The sequence below is a fragment of the Heloderma suspectum genome, chromosome 1 (genome assembly GCF_057233095.1).
Source record: "Heloderma suspectum isolate Gila_16-S chromosome 1, 16-S_ref, whole genome shotgun sequence".
Lineage (NCBI taxonomy): Eukaryota > Metazoa > Chordata > Lepidosauria > Squamata > Helodermatidae > Heloderma > Heloderma suspectum.
The window spans coordinates 126,844,678-126,865,818 of NC_139458.1; the positions used below are offsets into that span (position 1 = coordinate 126,844,678).

The window sequence follows — 21,141 nt, forward strand, 5'->3', positions numbered from 1 at the left end:
TGCCTCTGAATACCAGTGGCTGGGGAACAACAGGGAAAGAACTACTGCCCTCATGTCCTTCTTGTGGGCTTCTGTCATGCCCCTGCTGGAGGAATCCTCCTCTGAGGAGGAGCTAGAGCTCCCAGACACAGACAGTGCCAAAAAGCCACCATGTCAGAAGATCTGGGGAGGAGAGTTCCACCTCTGAGGCAGTGGCTGGGCAACCAGCTATCCCCCCAGAGCACCGCCACCTCAAGAGGCAGGCCAATAGGGCTCCTCTGAGAAGGAGTGCTCGATTCCAAAAGAAGACTCCTTGGGAGCAAGGCCCTCCTCCTGAGGAGGACTTTTGCCAGAGGGCCTGTAATGCACTGCATCTGAGCCTTGGGTGGGGCTCAGAAAGCTCTGCCTATATACGTCTTCAATTTTATCTTGGCCAGTGTTGGAACCATGGTATTCATCAGCTCCTGTGTCTTGTACTTTGCTTTCTGACCCTTGCCTTGTGATTGACCTTCTGCGGTACTGACCCTTGGATTTCTGTTTGACTCTGCTTCTGGACTGTGTATGGTAACTTACTGCTTAATTGTGTTTTGACCTGGTATTTGGACCACTCCTGCCTTTGCCTGATCCTGGACTGGACTGAAACTTCTGTGCATGATCATTTGTCTGTGTTGTTGCCTTGCCTTTTGGATTGCCCTACAATTTGCTCTAGTGCTGAGTCTGATTCAGCCATAGATAGCAGGGCAACTTCCCAAAGGGCATCTGGTTGGGGAAATGGGATTCTGGAGTAGACAAGCCATACGATTTAGCTAGGCTCACCTTATGTTCTTAGGTGGTTTTAAGAGGGACCAATTCATGGATCCCAAGTCCATCAACAGTTATTATATATTAGAACCTTCACATTCAGAGACAGGCAGTATGCCACTGAATATTAGTTTCTGGGGGCAAACAGAAGGCTGTTGCCTTCATGCACTGTGTAAGGGCTTCTTGTCTACATCTGTCTGGCCGGTGTTGGATTAGGCAGACCCTCAGTGTGTTTGCAGGAAGGCCCTTCTTGCACCTTAAGACCACAACAATGAATCAGCTGAGATTGAAGACTAGGGATGTTGCAGGAGTCTGAGAAAGGGGTGGAGTCTGATGGACCCTGTTTGCTGAGCCACTGACACTTACTGGACCTGCATGCCCATGTGAGAGCCCAGCAGCCAGCCAGCCCCTTAGTGAGCTGCCATTTTCTGTAGAATGATCCATTTACACCTGCAATGTTGCTGCCATTCACATAATGTTACACATTTGGAAAACCCTGAGCCTCCATTTCTACACAAAATGGTGGCTTGCTAAAAGGATGGGGGGGGCCTGCACTGCTCGCCGGACACTTGTCAGGTGCTCCAGTGGCTTGCTCAATGGGCAGCAGCTTGGTGAGCACCTGGTGAAACCAGACTGAGGTGAGTCTGTCCATCCCTATTGAAGACCATCAACTTGGGCACTGATCACAACATGGAGTGTCAACTTCCAGTTACTACCAACACAGCATAGACACTAGACAGTGTTCTATCTCACCTGGGGCAGCACTGCTGCTGCTCTCTCAGGTTCTTCAAGTTGGGACTTTAGTCTCTGAAAGCAGCTTTTGGCAGCTGAGCCTTTCAGTCACAACCAAACCCTGGGGTGCAAAGCAGGACACAAATGGCAGAGTTCCTTGAATCTCCAGTGGGTGTTAGCCTGATGTGTGCAGTGTGTATAAGATCTTGTGAAAGACTACAATAAACCAGCAGATTGCACTTTTACTTTAGAACTTGCAATATTATTGCAATGTAGGAAAGGAAGTGTTTCCTCCACAGCAAGAACTATGTGTGACTGTAGAATAACCTAGAAGACGCGTGTACTTGTGGTTGCTAACAATTCTCTGATCCTTGAATAAAAAGGTATCCTTTTCAAACTAGCCTTGCATTTTGCTTATCCTAATGGGGCATGGGTGTATTTTGGCTTTCTGATCGAGACTACAGTAAGTTGGCAACCTTCTCTACCAAAGGCAGAACTACCATCCATCAGTCTCTTGTAGGTTGACCTATGCAATTCAGACCACAGTATGCTACAAGGAGAGGAAACCGTACAGAACAGATAACCTCAGCAATTCACCCAGATCACACACTGCAGGATAATCCTCTCACACCGCCCCCAAATGACCAGTATGACCAGCCAAGCTAAATTGTAGGCTGATTTCTTCCCAGCCCCAAATTAGGGATGGATGATGAGAATTTAATTTCAGTTCAATTTGGATACAAAATTTACCAAAATTCATAAAGTTCTCTATATTCAGGACAAAAAACTTGAGATTTTTTTTTTTTTAAGAACTTGGGAGAAACAGAAACTGACAGATTCATCCATCCAGTCCCAGGGCTTTGAATTCTTAGCTCTTGAAAGTAGGTATTCAACTGTGTTAGTGCTTAATTAGAGTTGCCACCTCATTTTTCTGTCAGGCTCCTCATCTTCACCAGCTATATAGCAGGCAGGCACATCATTGCCCTCTTCATGCTGGGCATAGCTGTACCTATTGAATTTGGTTGATGCAGATGGCTGAGAATTTCATTTCAGTTTGTTTTTGATAAGAATTGACCAAAGTTAGCAAAGCTGATATGCAGGAGAGAAAGGATCTAAAATCATTACAATGCAGGAGAAAGTGAAAGGGACAGATCTGTTTATTCCTAACTAGTGATGTATGAACCCCACACTATCTGGTAGGCAGGGGTTCATGGAGGGGTCATCCATGCCGCTTGGGGCCCTCCGGAGCAGTTAGTGAAGTGGCTCTCTGGCTCCCTATAAGGTGCAATATGCTAATGGCAGCTTCCATTAGCATATCATGGGGAAAAAATACAGATGCAAATGGCATATTCTACGCCATTTGCAGCTGTAAAGCACTGACTTTGACTTAAATTGCAGTCATTTATGGCTGTATTTAAGTCAAAGTCAGTGCTTTACAGCTGCAAATGGTGTACAATATGCTGTTTATGGCTGTATTTTTTCCTGAGATAGGCTAATGGCAGCTGCATCTTCACGTCTTCTAAGGAGCCAGAGAGCCACTCCACCACCGACTCTGGAGGTCGGATTCTCTGGAATCCAGCCTCACTGGAGCCCGTGGAGGAATTCTCCGACACCCCTGTTCCAAACCCAAACACACAGATTACTTTTTGTGAGAGTTTTGAGTGTAAGGAAAGCTAATCCACTCAGCCTTAAGAACATAAGAAGAGCCCTGCTGGATCAGACCAGAGACCTATCTTGTCCAGCATTCTGTTCCCATAGTGGGCAACCAGATGCCTATGGGAAGCCAACAAGTGGGACATGAGTGCAATAGGACCCTCATGCTTATGTTTTCTATTGTATTGAATATAGAGGCATGCTGCCTCCAAGACTGGTGATATATAACCATCATGACAAGTAGCCATGGATACCAAAGTCATTCTAATGAAACTATGTGAGGTGCAACTATTGAACATCTTGGCTCTTATTACGTCCCAAATATATCCTAGAAGAAGTAGTGAAGGAAGGGGTGAACATGATGTTTATGTGGAGGTTAAACACACACATACACTTTTTCCTCTAATGGGTCAGGCCACTGAAAAGAAATCATAAGATAACTTTCACAAATGTATCCAACTCTTATACAGAACACAGTGAAAGTCTTCATTTCCACAGCTCAGAATTGTATACTTTACAAGGCGAAAACATTTTTCTGATTTCCACCTTAATGTTGTGGCCATGCCAGAGTTAATATGCACTGACCAATCTTCTTGTAAGTATATGTAAGTATATGATTTTTAAAAACACTTTAAAACTGCACATTTTCAGACTACTAGTTCTTATGTGCTACATGTCTGGGGGTGAAAGAGATGAGCAGGTATTGTAGCCAATCTAGGTAAGGTTATCACAATAGAAAGCCAGAGAACTTGCAAATACAGTTTATTTGACAAATATCAAGGTACATTTTTTGTCAGTTGTCCAGTTCCCCGGATCAATCAGAATAAGAGAAGTGATTACACTACTGAATCACTTTTGAATAAAACTTTGAACATCTCCCATTATAGGAAAAAACAAATGTGTGCATGCACAACAAGTGTTCACAGCTGTTGTGAAGCATTTTTAGAGGAAGCACTAAAACAGACATTTCACCAACTCTTTTGGTTCATGGCTCTACTTTGGACATATGGTCTCCACGCAGCCACACTCATCTACATGAAGATATGTGTATTTGATTCGCTTCCTTCTACTGCAAATCAGTTCCACTCTCACTTCATGGTATTTTGTAGCATGGCAACATGTGCATCCGTGCTTCATTTTGTGAGTGACAAAGGAATACCTGTGTGGGAGAAACACAGGGTCAACAATTTTATCAATGTTCCTCATTGCTCTAAAACCACCAAGAGATGCCAGGCATGAAGGAACCTCTTAGCATTTCTTTCACTTAAGAACATAAGAAGAGTCCTGGTGTATCAGGCTAAGGGTCCATCTATTCTAGCATTCTGTCCCCACAGTGGCCAACCAGATGCCTCTTGGGAAGCCCACAAGCAGGACATGATGCAATGACAGTGTTATCCAGCAACTGATATAAAGAGGCATACTGCTTCTAATAAAGCAACAGAATAAGAAGCAACTTACTAAGCAACAGAAATAAATTATATACCACACAACATTTGTTAACTAAAGGATATCTACCCATATCTTTGGTTTAGCCCAAATTTTACTGCTCCACCTCCTCCCCACCCCATGATTTCTCTATGCTAAAATACAGTGAAGAAAAAAAGGATTGAGGCTATGAGATTTTCAATCGCTGGGGAACCCTTTGCTTCTACCTTCACTTCTGTTGTCCTCATAGACCTGTGCCTCCACAAATAAGTGACTCATACAATTTGTAAATAAACATGGCTGCTATTAGTAGAAAGGAGCGCCTCCAGCAACACCAGACAGGCCGCTTAACAAGATCAGCCTCGGATAGCCTTCTCTCTGTCCCATCAGCCAGGACAGCTAGACTGGTGGGGACAAGGGAGAGGGCCTTTTCTGTGGTGGCCCCCACTCTGTGGAACTCCCTCCCTAGGGAACTCTGCCATGCCCCCTCATTAAGAGCTTCCGTTGTGCATTAAAAACGTGGTTGTTCAGGCAGGCATTTGGGGTGGGTTAGGGTATTTTAGAAAATGTTTTTACTGTAGAATTTTATTGTTTTAAACTGTTTTACTGTATGCTGTACATCGCCCAGAGTGGCTGGGTGACCAGCCAGATGGGCAATTAATAAATTTAATAATAAAATAAATAAATAAAAGGGTCGGGGCAAAGTTCTCTGACAAGAACATGATCCAATTTCTGATAGAGGGGTGAATGTTTCTGCATTTTTTTTGCTGCTGTACCTATCTGTCTAGGCAACAGGGTCAAAACAGAAGGAAGAAGGTCAGAGTCCCACTGAGTTCCTGAGATCTTTGCAATACGGTCTATAAGAGGACACTGGATATGTAAATGTGTCTCTCCTACTTGCAGACATAGGAAGATGAAAGAACACTGTTCTTGGAAATCCCCAGCTGCATCACAACACTCAGGGCTTTTGTGCACTGTGGCAGTTTGAGATCCTGATCATCAGATGCTCTGGCTACATCCAATACCTGGTTGCTTCTGAAATCTCAACCTGGTGGCTGTCAGTGCTTAGACACCACCTGCTGCTTGGATGTCCTAGTTGTGTATATGAAATGAACAGCTCTCAACTTTCTGAAGGTCTTTCAGTGAGGAACTTGCACCCCTCACCTCTTCTCCATCTGTACCTTGAAAAAGTGTGCTAAACCTCTTTCTTCTCCAGATGCTTTACTATGAACTTCTATTAGTCCCCGTTTTTGCCCTACTATTCCCTTTCCTGCACTTTCTCTTCATATTTATATGTTGTTGTTCAGTCGTTCAGTCGTGTCCGACTCTTCGTGACCCCATGGACCATAGCACGCCAGGCCTTCCTGTCCTGCACTCTCTCCCGGAGCGTGCTCAAGTTCATATTCATTGCATCGGTGATGCTATCTAGCCATCTCATCCTCTGCCGTCCCCTTCTCCTTTTGCCTTCAGTCTTTCCCAGCATCAGGGTCTTTTCCAGAGAGTTTTCTCTTCGCATTAGGTGGCCAAAATATTGGAGCTTCAGCTTCAGGATCTGTCCTTCCAATGAGCACTCAGGGTTGATTTCCTTTAGGATGGACTAATTTGACCTCCTTGCAGTCCAGGGGACTTGTAAGAGTCTTCTCCAGCACCACAGTTCGAAAGCATCAATTCTTCGGCGCTCAGCCTTCCTTATAGTCCAGCTCTCACAGCCATACATTACTACTGGGAAAACCATAGCTTTGATTAGACGGACCTTTGTCGGCAAGGTGATGTCTCTGCTTCTTACTATGCTGTCTAGGTTTGCCATAGCTTTCCTCCCAAGGAGCAAGCGTCTTTTAATTTCATGGCTACAGTCACCGTCTGCGGTGATCTTGGAGCCCAAGAAAGTAAAATCTGTCACTGCTTCCATTTCTTCCCCTTCTATATGCCAGGAAGTGATAGGGCCAGATGACATGATCTTCGTTTTTTTAATGTTGAGTTTCAAACCAGCTTTTGCACTCTCCTCTTTCACCCTCAACAAGAGGCTCTTGAGATCCTCTTCGCTTTCTGCCATTAGGGTGGTATCGTCTGCATATCGGAGGTTGTTGATAATTCTCCCAGCAATCTTAATTCCGACCTGTGATTCATCCAACCCGGCATTTCTCATGATGTACTCTGCATATAAGTTAAATAAGCAGGGTGACAATATGCAGCCTTGTCGTACTCTTTTCCCAATTTGGAACCACTCGGTTGTTCCATGTCTGGTTCTTACTGTTGCTTCTTGACCCTCGTACAGGTTTCTCAGGAGACAGGTAAGGTGGTCTGGTACTCCCATCACTTTAAGAATTTGCCACAGTTTGTTGTGATCCACACAATCAAAGGCTTTAGCGTAGTCAATGAAGCAGAAATAGACGTTTTTCTGGAATTCTCTTGCTTTCTCCATAAATAAACTGCCCTAAACAACATTTGGTGGTATGAAGGTCACTATACAAATGGCATCTACACTGCCAATCTATCACAGAGCCCTTTGGGCCTCTTCTTCTGATGTAACATTTGCCATTTTATCTCACAGGGAGATGAGCAATGTGATATCATTACTTTCTGCTAGGAAAGTGCATTCTGAACTAATTCATTAGAATTCCCAATCCCTTCACATCCTTTAGCTTTAAATCCCCATTCCTCAGGTGTCTTTATTGTCCTGAGCCTTTATTGTGGGACGAATGAGACTGGATAGAATCATTCTCCTAACAATAAAATAATCACATGTTGTCTGTGGAACAGAAATCACATGGATGCAAATGTTATGCTAATTTGATTCACTCCTATATGATTAGCACATTTTTAGGTTTAAGAACATAAGAAGAGCCATGCTGGATCAGACCAAGGGTCCATCTAGTCCAACATTCTGTTCACACAGTGGCCAACAAACTGTTGACCAGGAAACCAAAAGCAGGAGATAAGCGCAACAGCACCCTCCTGGCCATGTTCCCCAGCAACTGGTGTACATAGGCATACCACCTCAGGTACTGGAAGTAGCACATAGCTCTCAAGCCTAGTAGCCATTGATAGACCTCTTCCAGGAATTTGTCTAACCCACTTTTAAAGCCATTCATGTTGGTGGCCATCACAGTCCATCACTACATTTTGTGGTAGCGAATTCCATAGTTTAACTCCATGCTGTGTGAAGAAGTACTTTTATCTGTCCTGATAACTTTGTGGGATGAACTCGGGTTCTAGTATTATGTGAGAGGGAGAAAAAGTCTCTATCCACATTCTCCACACCATGCATAATCTTGTGCACCTCTACCATGTCTCCCCTTGCCCTTCTTTTTTCCAGGCTAAACAATCCCAGCTGTTGTAACCTTCCCTCATAGGGGAGATGCTCCAGATCATTTTAGTTGCCCTTTTCTGTACTTTTTCCAGCTCTACAATATCCTTTTTTAGGTGTGGTGAATGAGTGGAACTGTACACAGTATTCCAAGGGTAGTCACACCATAGATGCATCCAGACCTAAACCATGTTTAGGTATTATCATGTGAAAAGTGTGTCTTGTTTACAGGTTGGAACCAGGATCTGCCTTCTGTGAAAGGAAGGGCTTTGCTCATAAAAGATGCCTAAACCCAGTTTTCAAGGAACTTCCACACTATAGCTCACCCCATTCAGCAGGGTCCCCCGCCCCGACCCCCTGTGTAGCATGTACAGGGTACTGGAGGGACTGCTGTGGGGAGGATGGGGTGGGGAAGTCTGTTTTTGCCAGTCCATTTGCACACAACTACATCTGGATCCAACCCTATATATATTTATATCAGAAACAGGCCTTTGGACTGAATTTGACTGACAACCAATTTTCATGGCCCTGGATTCATGGCAATGTGCCAGATAAGCTAAACCATACTTTGTGCACATGCTGAAACAGTCAAGCGCTGCTTGGTTCACCATATGTGTGTCCACGGTGTGCCTCACCATGCAACCATCTTTCATAAACCTTGCTGGAGACTGTTATGGGCACATGTTGAAAAACAAGTCTCTGCGTGTGTAGTAAAGCAGTCGTTTAAAATCTTCATGATTATGTGCACAAAGTTGTCGGACATCAACCTGCCTAGCTTGTCATAAGTCCAGGGTCATGTGAATCAGCTATAGTTTTCCATGATCGGAGATGGCCTTTCTTGCTGACTCAGGTGTTAACCATGGTTTGCTATTTTATGACAGAAGTTGTTTGTTTTTTTCCACACACCCAATGGCAAATGCATTTCCTTACCAGAAAATGGTAGGGAAGGGGACCAAGAGCGGTAACTGGAAGTTGTAGCTGACTGTTATGCCACAGAAGATGGAGGCAGGTGCAGCGATATCTTACTTACACAGAGTAGGTGCTACAGGATCCTTTGCAGGAAGGTACCGTGATAGGAATGGCTGATTTACATGAATTATGAACAACGTATTGCCTCCTCAGAATAATTTTACAATTATGAAACAAGAGGGCACCTGAAAATGAAAACAACAACAACAACACACAAACACAAACCTCCTCAATTACCCTTATCTAATTTGAACCAAAACCATCAGGAAATACAGGTTTTGTTTGAATGGAACACATTTTATCTTACTAGAAATGTTTCAAATGTAATTACTTAAAGCCTACTTCAGACACTACATTGTGATTCATGAGATATCCTGGAGGTCCCTAAATGCATGGATGCTCATGAGCCCAGAGTAGGGATGGACAGATCCATCTCTGTCTGGGGCACAGGGGAGCTCAATGAGCTGCCTCCACACTCATGAGGCCTGGACCCACTCCACAAACCTCCCTGCTCACCCCACTGAGCTGCCCCTCCTCTCTGCACCAAGCACTCTGGCAATCAAGCCCTTGTGCGCATCAAGCACAAGGGCTTGACTGCTGGAGTCCTCGGCATGGCCAGCCCCCAGTGGCCTTGCCCTGGCCTCTTCCCAAGGAGGCTAGGGTGAGAGCACTGGAGTGCTGTGGCGCTCCCAGCCACTTGCCATGCTTCAGGGTGCTTGGCAGCTGGGTCCACCAGTGCCCCAGGGCTCGGCGAGCAGGGTCCGGGAGGCTGGATGGGGAGGGAGGGAATCCATCAGACTCCATCCCCTCTTCAGACTCCCATGCCATCCCTAGCCTAGAGTTCACATTCCCTGGCTAGTAGAAAATTCCATAATCTTCAAGGCACATTTCTCAGATTGCATCTTCATACTTAAAATCCCTCACAGTTTATGTTTGGCCCACTTTAGGGTACACCCATGGATGGCAGGAATGACTCAATTAAGTCAACCTTGTAATGTCTGAGTTGAGCCAGATAGGAGACTTAGCAGACCCACACTGAACAACATTAATAGAGCTCACCTTTTTCCTGTAATGCCATCACTAAATTAGTACATGGCACTATAGAACCAGATGAGGCCACACTCATTTTCTGGACACCATTTTAGGTAGATTCCCCAGACCAAGTGCAATGAAAATCAAACACCAAAAGACCATTGAACCCAGAACCCCTTTTCTTCAATCCAGTTAAATCACTTTCTCACCAGAAACTTGGATTCTGTTCCAGTGTCTTGGGGCTGTTCTTAGGAATTCAGGATGATTCTTAGGAATTCCAGTTCTGGTGCAAAAGCAAAACTGTTGCCCTTGTGCCAATGCCAGGATTATTAAACCCCAGCCCCACATAGATCCAGCCCTGGTATCTATCTGCTGTGATGTAACAGCGGCATGCAAGTTTGATGACATGGGTAATAGGGATGGATGAATCTACTCAGTTCACTTTCTCCCAATTACTCATTTTTCTAACCTTAAATTTGGTTTATCCCAGACTTTTAAGAATTTTGCAAAAAAAAATTCATGAAAATTGATATGAATTTTTGTATGCATTTCTACTAATACATTGCCTAATATACATATTTTGCAAGCAATTTTCCTAATATGATGCATTTTAACATCATTTTCACTAATGTATGCATTTGTAAGTATACATTTCCCTAATACATGCATTTGTGTTTATTGGACTACTCTATTGCAAAATTTAGAGAAATGTGAATTTTAATGCATAACTGTTTGGGTTTGAAAGTGTGAAATTAGCTAAGTTGACATTCAAATGTGAACTGAATGAATTTCTCCCCCATCCTTAGGCCAGTGCTGGCTCTGGCTGGCTCCCGTGGCACCTGAAAAGGCTGCTGCCTACATTTGTCTACATCTCCTGTTAAGTGTGAAAGCTCCAATCACAGCCCTTGGCATGAAAAGATGCTCCACTGGGGAAAGAATGCTCACCACTGCCTCCCCCTGCCCCAAGGTACATTTTTGTGCCCTTGAGGCAAAGGGAGGCAGTGTTGGAGGAGTTTGATTAAAAGCAAGGTGGGCACAGCCTCCCTGCAGCCGGCTAAGTGCCCTCTTCGATTCTGCTTACAGAAATTTGGGCACAAATGCTTATGTGCTCATGTGCTTATGTGCATATGCTCATGTGCTCACTTACGTGCACACCCATTCAAATTCTTGCAGCACCCATCAATATTAAATAGAAAGATACAAAGGGAGTGAAATCTAAGGAGGTGAAATCTGCCACAAAACCCTGGCCGTGAGAGATAGAGCTACGGGGGTTGGAAGTCCAGGAGCCTGGTTTGGCCTGATCTAACCTAACATATAAATTTAGGTGAAAAGTTTTGGCATTTAAATTCCAGAGCCTCATCCAAGGAAAACCAGCAAATGACTCCCCCCCCTCCCCCAATGCCCGTTGTCTCCAAGAAAAATCAAGGTGATATTGGCTAATTTGTAAGTTTGGGGGTCATAAAGAATTTGAAAGTTCCTTAATTTACATTCATAAAATGTTGCACATATCATACTCACAGGTCTCACAGCATCCATCTGGAGTAGTTAGAATGGTTCCCTGTTTTGAAAAGAAACGTGACAATATCTCAGATTATAATATTAACTGCTGCACACATTAATACTTAAAAAAAAAGCTCACTATTTTTCTTCTCCAATAACAGGAATATTTATGTATTTATTAACATTTACATGCCACCTTATCTGGTGAACAACAATTTAAAACAATGCATTTAAACTGCATATAGAATTTGATCCATCCATTTGGTCCATTGCCGTGACATTGGTGCTGTTGCCTCCTGCGATGCAGCTAGGGGTGTGTGAAACACTTACCCTGTTCTGGCCGACAGTCCATGGTAGGGGGGGGAGGCGATCCATCCCTCCCCCCCGGAATCCTCCCTGGCCGGCTCCACTCCGTGGCGGCTCAACGGAGCCACCGGCCCAGGGCCAGCTGCAGCCGGAGTTCCAGCCATGGCCGGGCTGCTGCGGCCGCAAATGGCAGCCAACATAGCAGCCGCCATTTGCGTCCTTGCAGGCAGCCATGATAGGCTACGCAAATACTTAACGCAGTCTATCACGGCTCCCTACAAGGACGCAAATGGCAGCCACAGCAGCCTGGCAGCGGCCGGCCGAAAGACCAGCCGCTGCTGCTGCTGCTGCCACCGCATCCGCCCCAGGTAAGCTCCATCCGAGGGGGATTCCACAGGGTGGCGGGGGTGGGAGGCCGTTCTGCCATGGATTCCGGGGGGCCAGATTCTAAAGAATCCAGTCTCACTGGAGTCCGTGGCGGAATTCTCTGACATCCCTAGATGCAGCAAGAGCAAATTCCTCTCTCATATGAACTAGCAGTGGCACCTGAAAGTGGAAGTGTTAAACCACTGTATTGGCCCCAGGAGTGTAGCCAAGTTGTTTGTAGTGTTATAGGGGTCTAGAGATCCATAACGCTTGCTTAGGTTCATTATTGGTGCAATTCCCTTGCTAGTAAGCCTCTGAGCATGTGCAGATGAGTCAAAGGGCTGCTAGCGCAGCCCAGAGCATTCCATACTAATGAGTGAGAGTGTTATCAAGCACTCTGCCTGGGAAGCGAAGTTTGTTTACAGCTGGCTGTGCTGAGAACCAAGTGCTGTTAGTTTAAGCTGGGAATGAACACTAGGGGTGCTTGCTACTGTTCTATTGCTAAAATGTATTGTATAAAACACATTGTACCCAGTGCTTCGGGGATCAAAGAAGCTGTCTGATCCAACCATTGCGTACGCCTGTGTGCTGTAAGTTACCCAATAAAGTCTCCTTGTAAGTGAACCTCGGAATCTGATTTATCACTATCTTGGCACCTCTAACCTAAGAGTTCAACGCCCACAGCTGGGGCGACACAACCGCTCCCATCACACCTGCCCTCAGTTCTAACCACCCAAAGCTCCCCCTACTTGTTTAATCCCTGGAAAACCCATCAGCCATGATAACATGGAAATTTCATGTTCAGTCTATCTCTACATCTCTGATGCTGGAATGCTTTAACCCTTGTGACCTGCTTATAAGATTCCCAGAAACATTTTGCAGGCCACTGTTTGGTGGAATCCCCAATTACTTGTATGGAGTCCATGCAGGTATTTTGTACACAGGATTTGCTGACACAATCTACTGAATGTGGATAAATCAGGGGTGGGCCTGCTGTTGCAATCATACTCCAAACATTTGTTGAGAGTGTGACTTGGGTTGTGTGTGAGTAAGAGGGAGTCTAGGAGGAGAGTCTGGGTCTGCATGCACTTTAGTTTTTCTTTCTGCTGGTGGTGGCACAGTTGTAGTTTGGTCTGGGAGTGTTTGTTGTGTCTGTGAAATGGAGAGGCAGCTATGAGAAAGGATAGTAGCATACCTGTCCTCTCATTCAACATCTTTTATTTTAACCATGATAGCTCAATGGATCATCTGTGTCTGCCTTCCCCAGCCTGGTGCTCCTCCAGATGTTTTGGACTACAACTCCCAACAGCCTCAGCCTGGGTGCCCAATAGTCGAGGATGATGGGATTGGTAGTGCAGCACATCTGGAGGGCATCAGGTTGGGGAAGTCTGCTCTATGTACAAAGGCAGCATCTCTCTGAAAAGCAGATGCTAGGAACAAACAGCAGGGAAAAGCCAGCATGGTTATGCTTGTGAGCTTCCAGAGGCATCTGGTTGGCTGCCCTTGGAACCGGAAGGCTAGGCAGCAAGGAAGATCTTCTACTGTTCTTGTGCAATATCCAAACCACTCCTCTACCCCACAGGTACTGAATATATTTGTTTTCTCTTTACAAATTCACTTCCATCCCAGATTTCCTCAAATTTCACTCGCAGTCGAACATTCATTAGACTCCCCGACCCTCCTTGAAACAGTTCTCCTTATAAATATTAATTTCCTCCAAATTCATTTCCCCATCAGATTCTGCTTTTATTTACTTCATTTTTAATTTATTCATTACATTTCTATACCGCCCATTAGCCAAAGCTCTCTAGATGGTTTACAAGACAAAACTTAAAAACCATAAAATACAATAATATCATAAAGCATAATATAATTAAAACCATAAGTTAAAAACAGAATAAAACCAAAGTGGTCACCAAGATAAAAGCCAGCAGTGGTGCAAAGATCTAAAAACACACTAAGGACACAACCCTATGCATGTTTAGACAGAAAAAAGTCCTACAACTCCCATGGCTGGCTGCGGGAATGCTGGGGGTTGTAAGACTTTTGCTGTCTAAACATGCATAGGATTGCGCTCTACCACAATTTTTAAAATTGAAGAGCTAAAAAGCTGGGAAAACAAGGTTGTCATCTGGTACCAAAAAGACCGCAATGTAGGCGCCAGGCAAGTCTCTCTGGGGAGGCCATTCTACAACTGGGCTGCCATCACTGCAAGGGCCCTCTCCTTAGTAGCCTGCCTACTAAGCCTCACCTCATTCAGCAGGGGCACCTTGAGGAGGGTCTCTTTGATTTCCAAACATTCATCCCCCCAAGTTAATTCCCCCCTCCTAAAATCACTTCCCCTCAGTTATCTTCTGCTTCTCCCCCTACCACCAGAAAAGGAAGAAAACCCTGATTTTGTTCTCATTCATGCCAGCGCTTGCCCCTTCAGCCGTCTTTACCCATGCTGTAGCAACCTATCCTGACAAACCAGCTTGTCTTGCAGCCAGGACTCTGTCCTCCCCACCCTTCATCATGGAAAACAGCAACACCGCTTTTGTGATGGCTCACGGTGCAAGTGTGTGCTGCCATGGTAGAGGAGGGAATGGAGCCCCCTCCTTTCCTCTGGCAGCAAACTTTACTTATGCAACCTTCAAATATCAGCAAATAAGTTATACGTAAGTATAACTTCACTTATTTGAACCTTGTTCACGCGCAGTTAATTTTTGTTGGTTTGAGGTTTTTTGCGTGTTTGGTTTTTGCCTGTGGGAGGGGTGTGTGTTTGCCCACAAAATGGTGGTTCTGTGCTGTCTGCCCTGCTTTTGGAGCAGGAAGTGTAAATTAGTATTGTTCACTTTAGCTGGAGACATATAATTTTTAATAATTTTAATATTAAAATTATTTTAATAATTTTTAAAGGAGACGACAATGCTATCATGGAGTCGTTGTTGACCTTGCACACACACGTTTCTTTCACCCCATTCTGTTACCTCTGGTCGTCCGGGTTTTGCAACTTTACAAAACAATACAAAACCCCGTAAAAATTGTTTACCAGAAGCGATAGCAGGATGGGGTTACAAAGAACTGGCAATGGTGCCTGCCTCCTAACACCTGCAAGCTGCAACACTCCAGTCTGATGTTCTCCATGATGGAAGGAGTCAGAGAAGGCACTAGTGTGGATTAATGAGGCTCGTGTTGCTTACATAGATCTCCAAACAGGATCCAGCCTGGAAATCAATTGGATTTTTCATATAGGGCTGATTATTATTTGAATTGTTGTAAACTGCCCAGAGAGCTTCAGCTACTGGGCAGTATAGAAATGAAATTAACAACAACAACAACAACAATAATAGAAATGCAGTGCTAAAGTAATACTTACTGGGACACAGTTTGACTGATCGAATGTTTGGCAAGCTATTCCTGTGCGACTCAGAATGAATTGATCTGACAACGTGGTGCATAGATACTGAGTACAGTTATCCTGTGGATCCTTGTAGGTCTTCCCAACCTGAACAGAAAGGGAAAAAAAGAATATGCAGAAATGGATGACTGACTTGTCCAGCAGACAAACTGGAGAGGGTTCAGAGGAGGGCAACGAAGATGATCAGGGGACTGGAAACAAAGCCCTATGAAGAGAGACTGAAAGAACTGGGCATGTTTAGCCTTGAGAAGAGAAGACTGAGGGGAGATTGCATAGCACTCTTTAAGTACTTGAAACGTTGTCACAGAGAGGAAGGCCAGCATCTCTTCTCCACCATCCCAGTGTGCAGGACTTGGAATAATGGGCTCAAGTGACCGGAAGCCAGATTCCGGCTGAACAACAGGAAAAACATCCTGTTAGAGCAATACAGCCATGGAACCAATGACCTAGGGAGGTGGTGGGCTCTCCTACACTGGAAGCATTCAAGACGAGGATGGGCAGCCATTTGTCAGGGATGCTCTGACTTGGATTCCTGCATTGAGCAGGGGGTTGGACTCGATGGCCTGCAAAAGTCTGCATATATAACTTCTAGAATATACACTGCATACATTTGAAAACTGCAGAGGGCTTGATTTATATCCAGAAGATTAGAGTAATACCACATATCATAAAAATGCCAAATTCATGTTGCTTCTTTCTCCCAGTAGCCCTTAGTGCAACCCAAGATCTATTATTATTGTTATTATTGTTATTATTGTTATTGTTATTTATACCCCGCCTTTATCCCAGTACTGGGACACAAGGCAGCTTACAAAAATTAAAACATATACAATTAAAACATATGAAAATATACAAAAGTTAAAATATAAATTAAATAACAATACAATTAAAATTATATTAAAACATTAAAACAGCATTTTAAAACAGCGTTTTAGCAGCATACCCCCAGGCTCCAGCTATGTCTCAAAGGCCTGCTGGTCTGGAACAAGAATGTTTTAGTCTGTCTCCGGAAACACATAAAGGAGGGAGCCAACCTAGCCTCCCTGGGAAGGGTGTTCCACAGCCGTGGGGGAGCCACTGAGAAGGTGTTCTCCCAGGTTCCCACCAAACATGCCAGTGACAGTGGTGGGACTGAGACAAGGGCCTTTTTTGCAACTAGCATGATAACACAGCCTTCCCCAGCCTGGTGGCCTCCAGATGTGTTGGACTACAACTCCCATCATCTCCAGCCAGCTTCAAACCATGGTTTAATATCCTGATTTGTTCTGAAGCTTTTAACCATATTTTCTCAGTTTGGATAAAACAGGAAACTATAGCTAATGGAAGACTTCCTGGTTGGTTGGTTGGTTGGTTGGTTTGCTCTGGTTGTGTACATAACCATCAACCTGTCTGGTTATTAAGATCTGGAGGAGCGGCCCTTTTGAGGGCACCATTACCTGCAGAGGCCCATTTATCGGCCACATGTGGAAGGCCTTTCCCCTGTGTCACTCTCAAATTGTGGAATGTGCTACCTCAAGAACTACGACTGGCCCACACTCTTCTGGCTTATAGAAAGGGTGTGAAGACACATCTTTTTAATCTAGCCTTTTAAATTATGTAGTTGTTCTAATGTTATAATGCTTTAGTGGCAGGATATAAATGTAATAAACAACAACAATAATAATAGTGTTTTAATGTTCTTATTTTTATTGTTTTAAGCTTTGATTGTTTAAACTGCCTTGATGACATTTTAGCAAATAACAGTGTTATATTGCTGCTAATAGCTAAATAATAAATAAAAGGCTCATTTGTATCTTGCTTAATGAAGCCAAAATATAATTGTCCAAACTCTCCCAGAGGGACTTAATTCTGAATAAACATGCATAGCATTATGTTGCCCATCTGCATAACACCTCCTCCATTCCATCTTACCAATGACAGCTCACCCTCCCAGGGCTGGCATTGGGGTAGGCGTGCTTGGGCACCCCAGCAGGGGCCCACTGACAAGAGTCCCCTGGATTTGCTCTTCAGCGTTGCAACCTGCTAGCTCACCTGCTTCTCGCTCTTGTCCAGACGATGGTGGTTGTCGTGAGGAACAGCATTAGATGCCCCTGCCTACTTGCTCACTGGCTCTCTGCCAGTCAAGCAAGCAAGTGGGAGCAATCACGAGAAAGAGGGTGAGGAGCAATAGCAGCTGGTGGTGACAGCAGCGAGAAGGTAGACGCACCATGGGAAGGGACCCAAAAGCTGGAGACAGCACTGCCCCCTCCACCCCACCCTTTTGGCTTAACATCGAGCCTGAAGAAAACATGCACACTATTGTGATCATGCTTTAGCAGGTCTTTGTGATGTCTTAGTTTGTCCTATTGTAGCAGCCATATCGGGGGTCAGACTAAGTAGCCTCTTGCAGTCTCATGCTTCATGTTCTTGCTGAGCTCTTTCTCCCTTGAATATATTGTTGTAAGCTGACGAGACACAGGAATTCCTTATCTTGTCAAAGGTCATACAATTGTATATCTTGTTCTCTGCTGTTCTCTTCTGTTCTCTCCTTATCATGGCTACCCTATAACCCAGTTCTTGTATTATAAACAGTAGTGCTAAGAGAAGAAATGTTGAGGATTGCAACCCCATGCGGGAGGGAGAGGAGGAGCCGTTTCATATGTGTCACAATGTCTATAAAACCAATGTGCTAATGTAAATCGGGGCTTCTGGCTCTTTGGAAATGATTCCAGCCTTAAGCCCGCGCGTTAAATAAAGAATCTCTTTTTCCTTCACTCCGTGGTCTCTCTGACTCTGGGTTCTGCAACATAAATGGTGCCATGACTCGGATGTGGAAGGCTCTGAGCCAGACAGGTGGCATTTGCCTGCTCTTGATCGCCGCACCAGGAGGACGAGCTCGGCGCATGCCTTCCTTTCTTGGCGCCACCGACCTTTTTGTTGAGTGAATGGGAGAAAGCCTGCACCAGGATCACCCAAACGGCAGCGAGCGGCAAGAGAACCTTGAGAAGCGGAGGAAGGAACTTGAGCCCTGCCTGTATCGCAGCTGCAATTGAGTTGAAACCCACATTGGAAGCCTTCAGGAGAAAGGCAAGTATATGGGAAAAAGAGGGCCCCGCCTTTAGGGAGAAAGGCCACTGGGCAGAAAAAAAGAGGGCCCCGCCTTATGAAGAAGGTCAGTGTTGGTGGTATACGTATACAAAAGAACCTACTCCTTGCGGGTAGAAGGGGGGCCTGATCACACCCCCGAGTGGGCGCCAGTACCTAGCACGCCAGTACTCAGTAGGAAGCTGAGGAAGCTGGGGAAGCCGTTTTCCGCTCTGGTAAAAAGTGGGAAAAGTGGGTGGCAGGGACATATGGATGTAGTGGAGAGATGGATGATTGTGTGAGTGGCTACTGCGGTTTCTGAAGCATACCGTTGACCGTCCGGGTGCCCAGGCCAGTAGCAAAGTGCGTGGTGTGAAAAATCCTCTTGTGTCGGCCAGTGAGACCCCTTACTCACTGACCAATCCCCATTCCCTAATTGTGTCTGTCTTCAATTTAGGAGGGAGGCTATGGGTGGTGGGGGAAGCAAACCTTGCACCCCCTTGAGATGTATGTCAAACAAAGAAGGAAAAAGTTTTTTTTAAAAAGATTCAGAATAGAAAGAGAAAACAGCAAAAAGCTCAAGGTCGAGCTGAGAGGAAAAAAAGAACAAGATCTGAGACTGTTAATTAGAAAAATGTTGCAGGACAGTCTGGCTTTTAACAAAGCGTGGGAGCGTGAGAGTGTAAGGCCGAAGAAGTAGCTGTTAGCCTAGCGCTCCGAGAGGGGGGGGGCAGGAAAATTGCCCACAACGTTCTGAGTTGTGCAACATCATCACCTCGCCTAATTGAGATGAAATCCCTAAGAAATGGAAACTGTAAATGAAGACCCAGAAGATGAAGGCAAAATAGAAAATAAAGGTGAAGAATCAGCCCCCAGAGCACAGGCTAGACCCCTCTTCGAATGAAAAGTGTGCCATAAGACTGGCCCAAAGGAGAATGAAGTGGAAAGACCATATTGAAGATCTCTGTCAAGGTAGGCGTGTTTAGCTTTGAACAGTGTTAGAATTGCATAGAGCCTGTAGCTACTGACCATCGGCTATATGATTTCTGAAGAGCGTAACCATTAAGCTTTTGCCGTGGGATTCCCTGCAATAAAGAAATCTCACTGATTTGAGTGTCCAGTGTTACACTGCCTAAGTGTGTGTGCTGAAGAAACCAAGAAACCAGACAGCATGTTCCTGGCCAAGCCAAAATCACGCTACTACTATGCTCCTGAAAGCTGCAATAAACTGTGTAAGCTGAGAGACCCAACCTGATTGAGAAGAAAAGAAAATATTGGAGCAACTGTCTTAAAAAACAATGAGATCTGTGTAGCTGGGTGGCTGACGCTGTCTGTGATGTTACAACTTTAAATTAAGACTGTTTTCCTGTTTGAGACCCCAGCGAAGAAAGCTGACCCGAGTTATTTGTTGCCCCTGCCAAAGCAAAGATTTGGCTGCCCTGTACCTCATCGTGTCCTGTTTTAAGCTTGGGATTTACAACTACAAACAAACTGAGAAGCTTGCCTTTGAAGTCCTGCAAATCACCCCACCGCCTCCCTGAAGATTAATGGCTGCTTGAAAAATGCAAGTATAAGGCGATGCCCATCACCCCCCAGCGTCCTGAGTTTCAGCACTCAGTGTTTCAGTGCTTTCGTGTACCAGGTTAGAAGAAAAAAAAAAAAAGAGTAAGTTTTTAAAATGTCTGTGAGAGAACCTGACAGAAGTAAAATAAAATTTACAGAGGAGTTGCCCAAGTTAAAGTGTCATGGCTAGAGAGCTGAGCTGTGCCGCTCTGTTTAGACAGAGGCCTTGCTAAAAAGTTAAAGGCCCTTGTCTGTCAGAAGGGGTGTAGGGCCACACTTTCCCTTTTTAAACTGATGCAAAAGTGGAGAGCCTTTGCTGGAAACATCGCATCTTCATTGCCCAGAGCCTTCACTGTTTGCCTCCATCATCATCTGAGCTTTTTAGAGACACTCTGCACATGAACTAAATTTTTAAATTGTTAAAGACTTGCCATGGACAGTGCTGTGAAGCTTTTGATAAACTTGAACTCTCATCGCTGTGGACCGTGTGTCTGTGTTTGTAGTCAGCTCAGTGTACAGCAGGCTGAGTTTGATCTGTGACTTTTAGATTTCCTTTTGCCAGAACTCATGCAGCATAGAGTTGCAGATGCAAAAATGGTGACCTAGAACTCTGCGTGTGTGGGTATGCCCGTCCCTTGATTTTAATGAGCCCTGAGCTTTCAGCCAGAAGAGCAGTATAATTGCTGGATCTGCTCCATCATGCTTTACCATGCAAGAAGTGTTTTCCATTCATTGTGTTAAATTGCAGAAAAAGTTTGTTGTGTATATTTTATGATTTCTTAAATATCATAAAATATATGTGATATTTGCAGATTAGTGTTAGTTGCAACTCCAAATGATACTAAGTGTGGTTCCCAATAGATGACAAGGAGAAAAGACAAAGTCAAGTAGAGAAAGTAGAAGACAGATAGAGAGGGGAAAAAAAAAAAAACACATTTGTAGAAAAAGAAGCGTGGCCATAGTTGCCCCCAGGGTAAATTAAAAGCAGCTGATTGTGCCTGGAGCTTATTACCTGGGGTAAAGTAACCACAATAATGTAATAGTT

At 44.6% G+C, this 21,141-nt stretch overlaps 1 protein-coding gene across 1 annotated transcript in view; it reads right to left on the reverse strand.

The window, feature by feature from the left end:
• Window positions 1–3,910: 3,910 nt before the first annotated feature.
• Window positions 3,911–21,141, reverse strand: part of LOC146357828 (mucin-5B-like) — a 128,541-nt gene continuing 111,310 nt past the window's right edge. The window contains exons 45-48 of the mRNA XM_084851447.1: window positions 15,429–15,557; window positions 11,417–11,456; window positions 8,928–9,051; window positions 3,911–4,324 (exon numbers count right to left, since the gene is read on the reverse strand). Coding sequence (XP_084707573.1) covers window positions 4,159–4,324; window positions 8,928–9,051; window positions 11,417–11,456; window positions 15,429–15,557 — 459 coding nt within the window. The 3' untranslated portion in view covers window positions 3,911–4,158. The remainder of the gene's footprint in view (window positions 4,325–8,927; window positions 9,052–11,416; window positions 11,457–15,428; window positions 15,558–21,141) is intronic.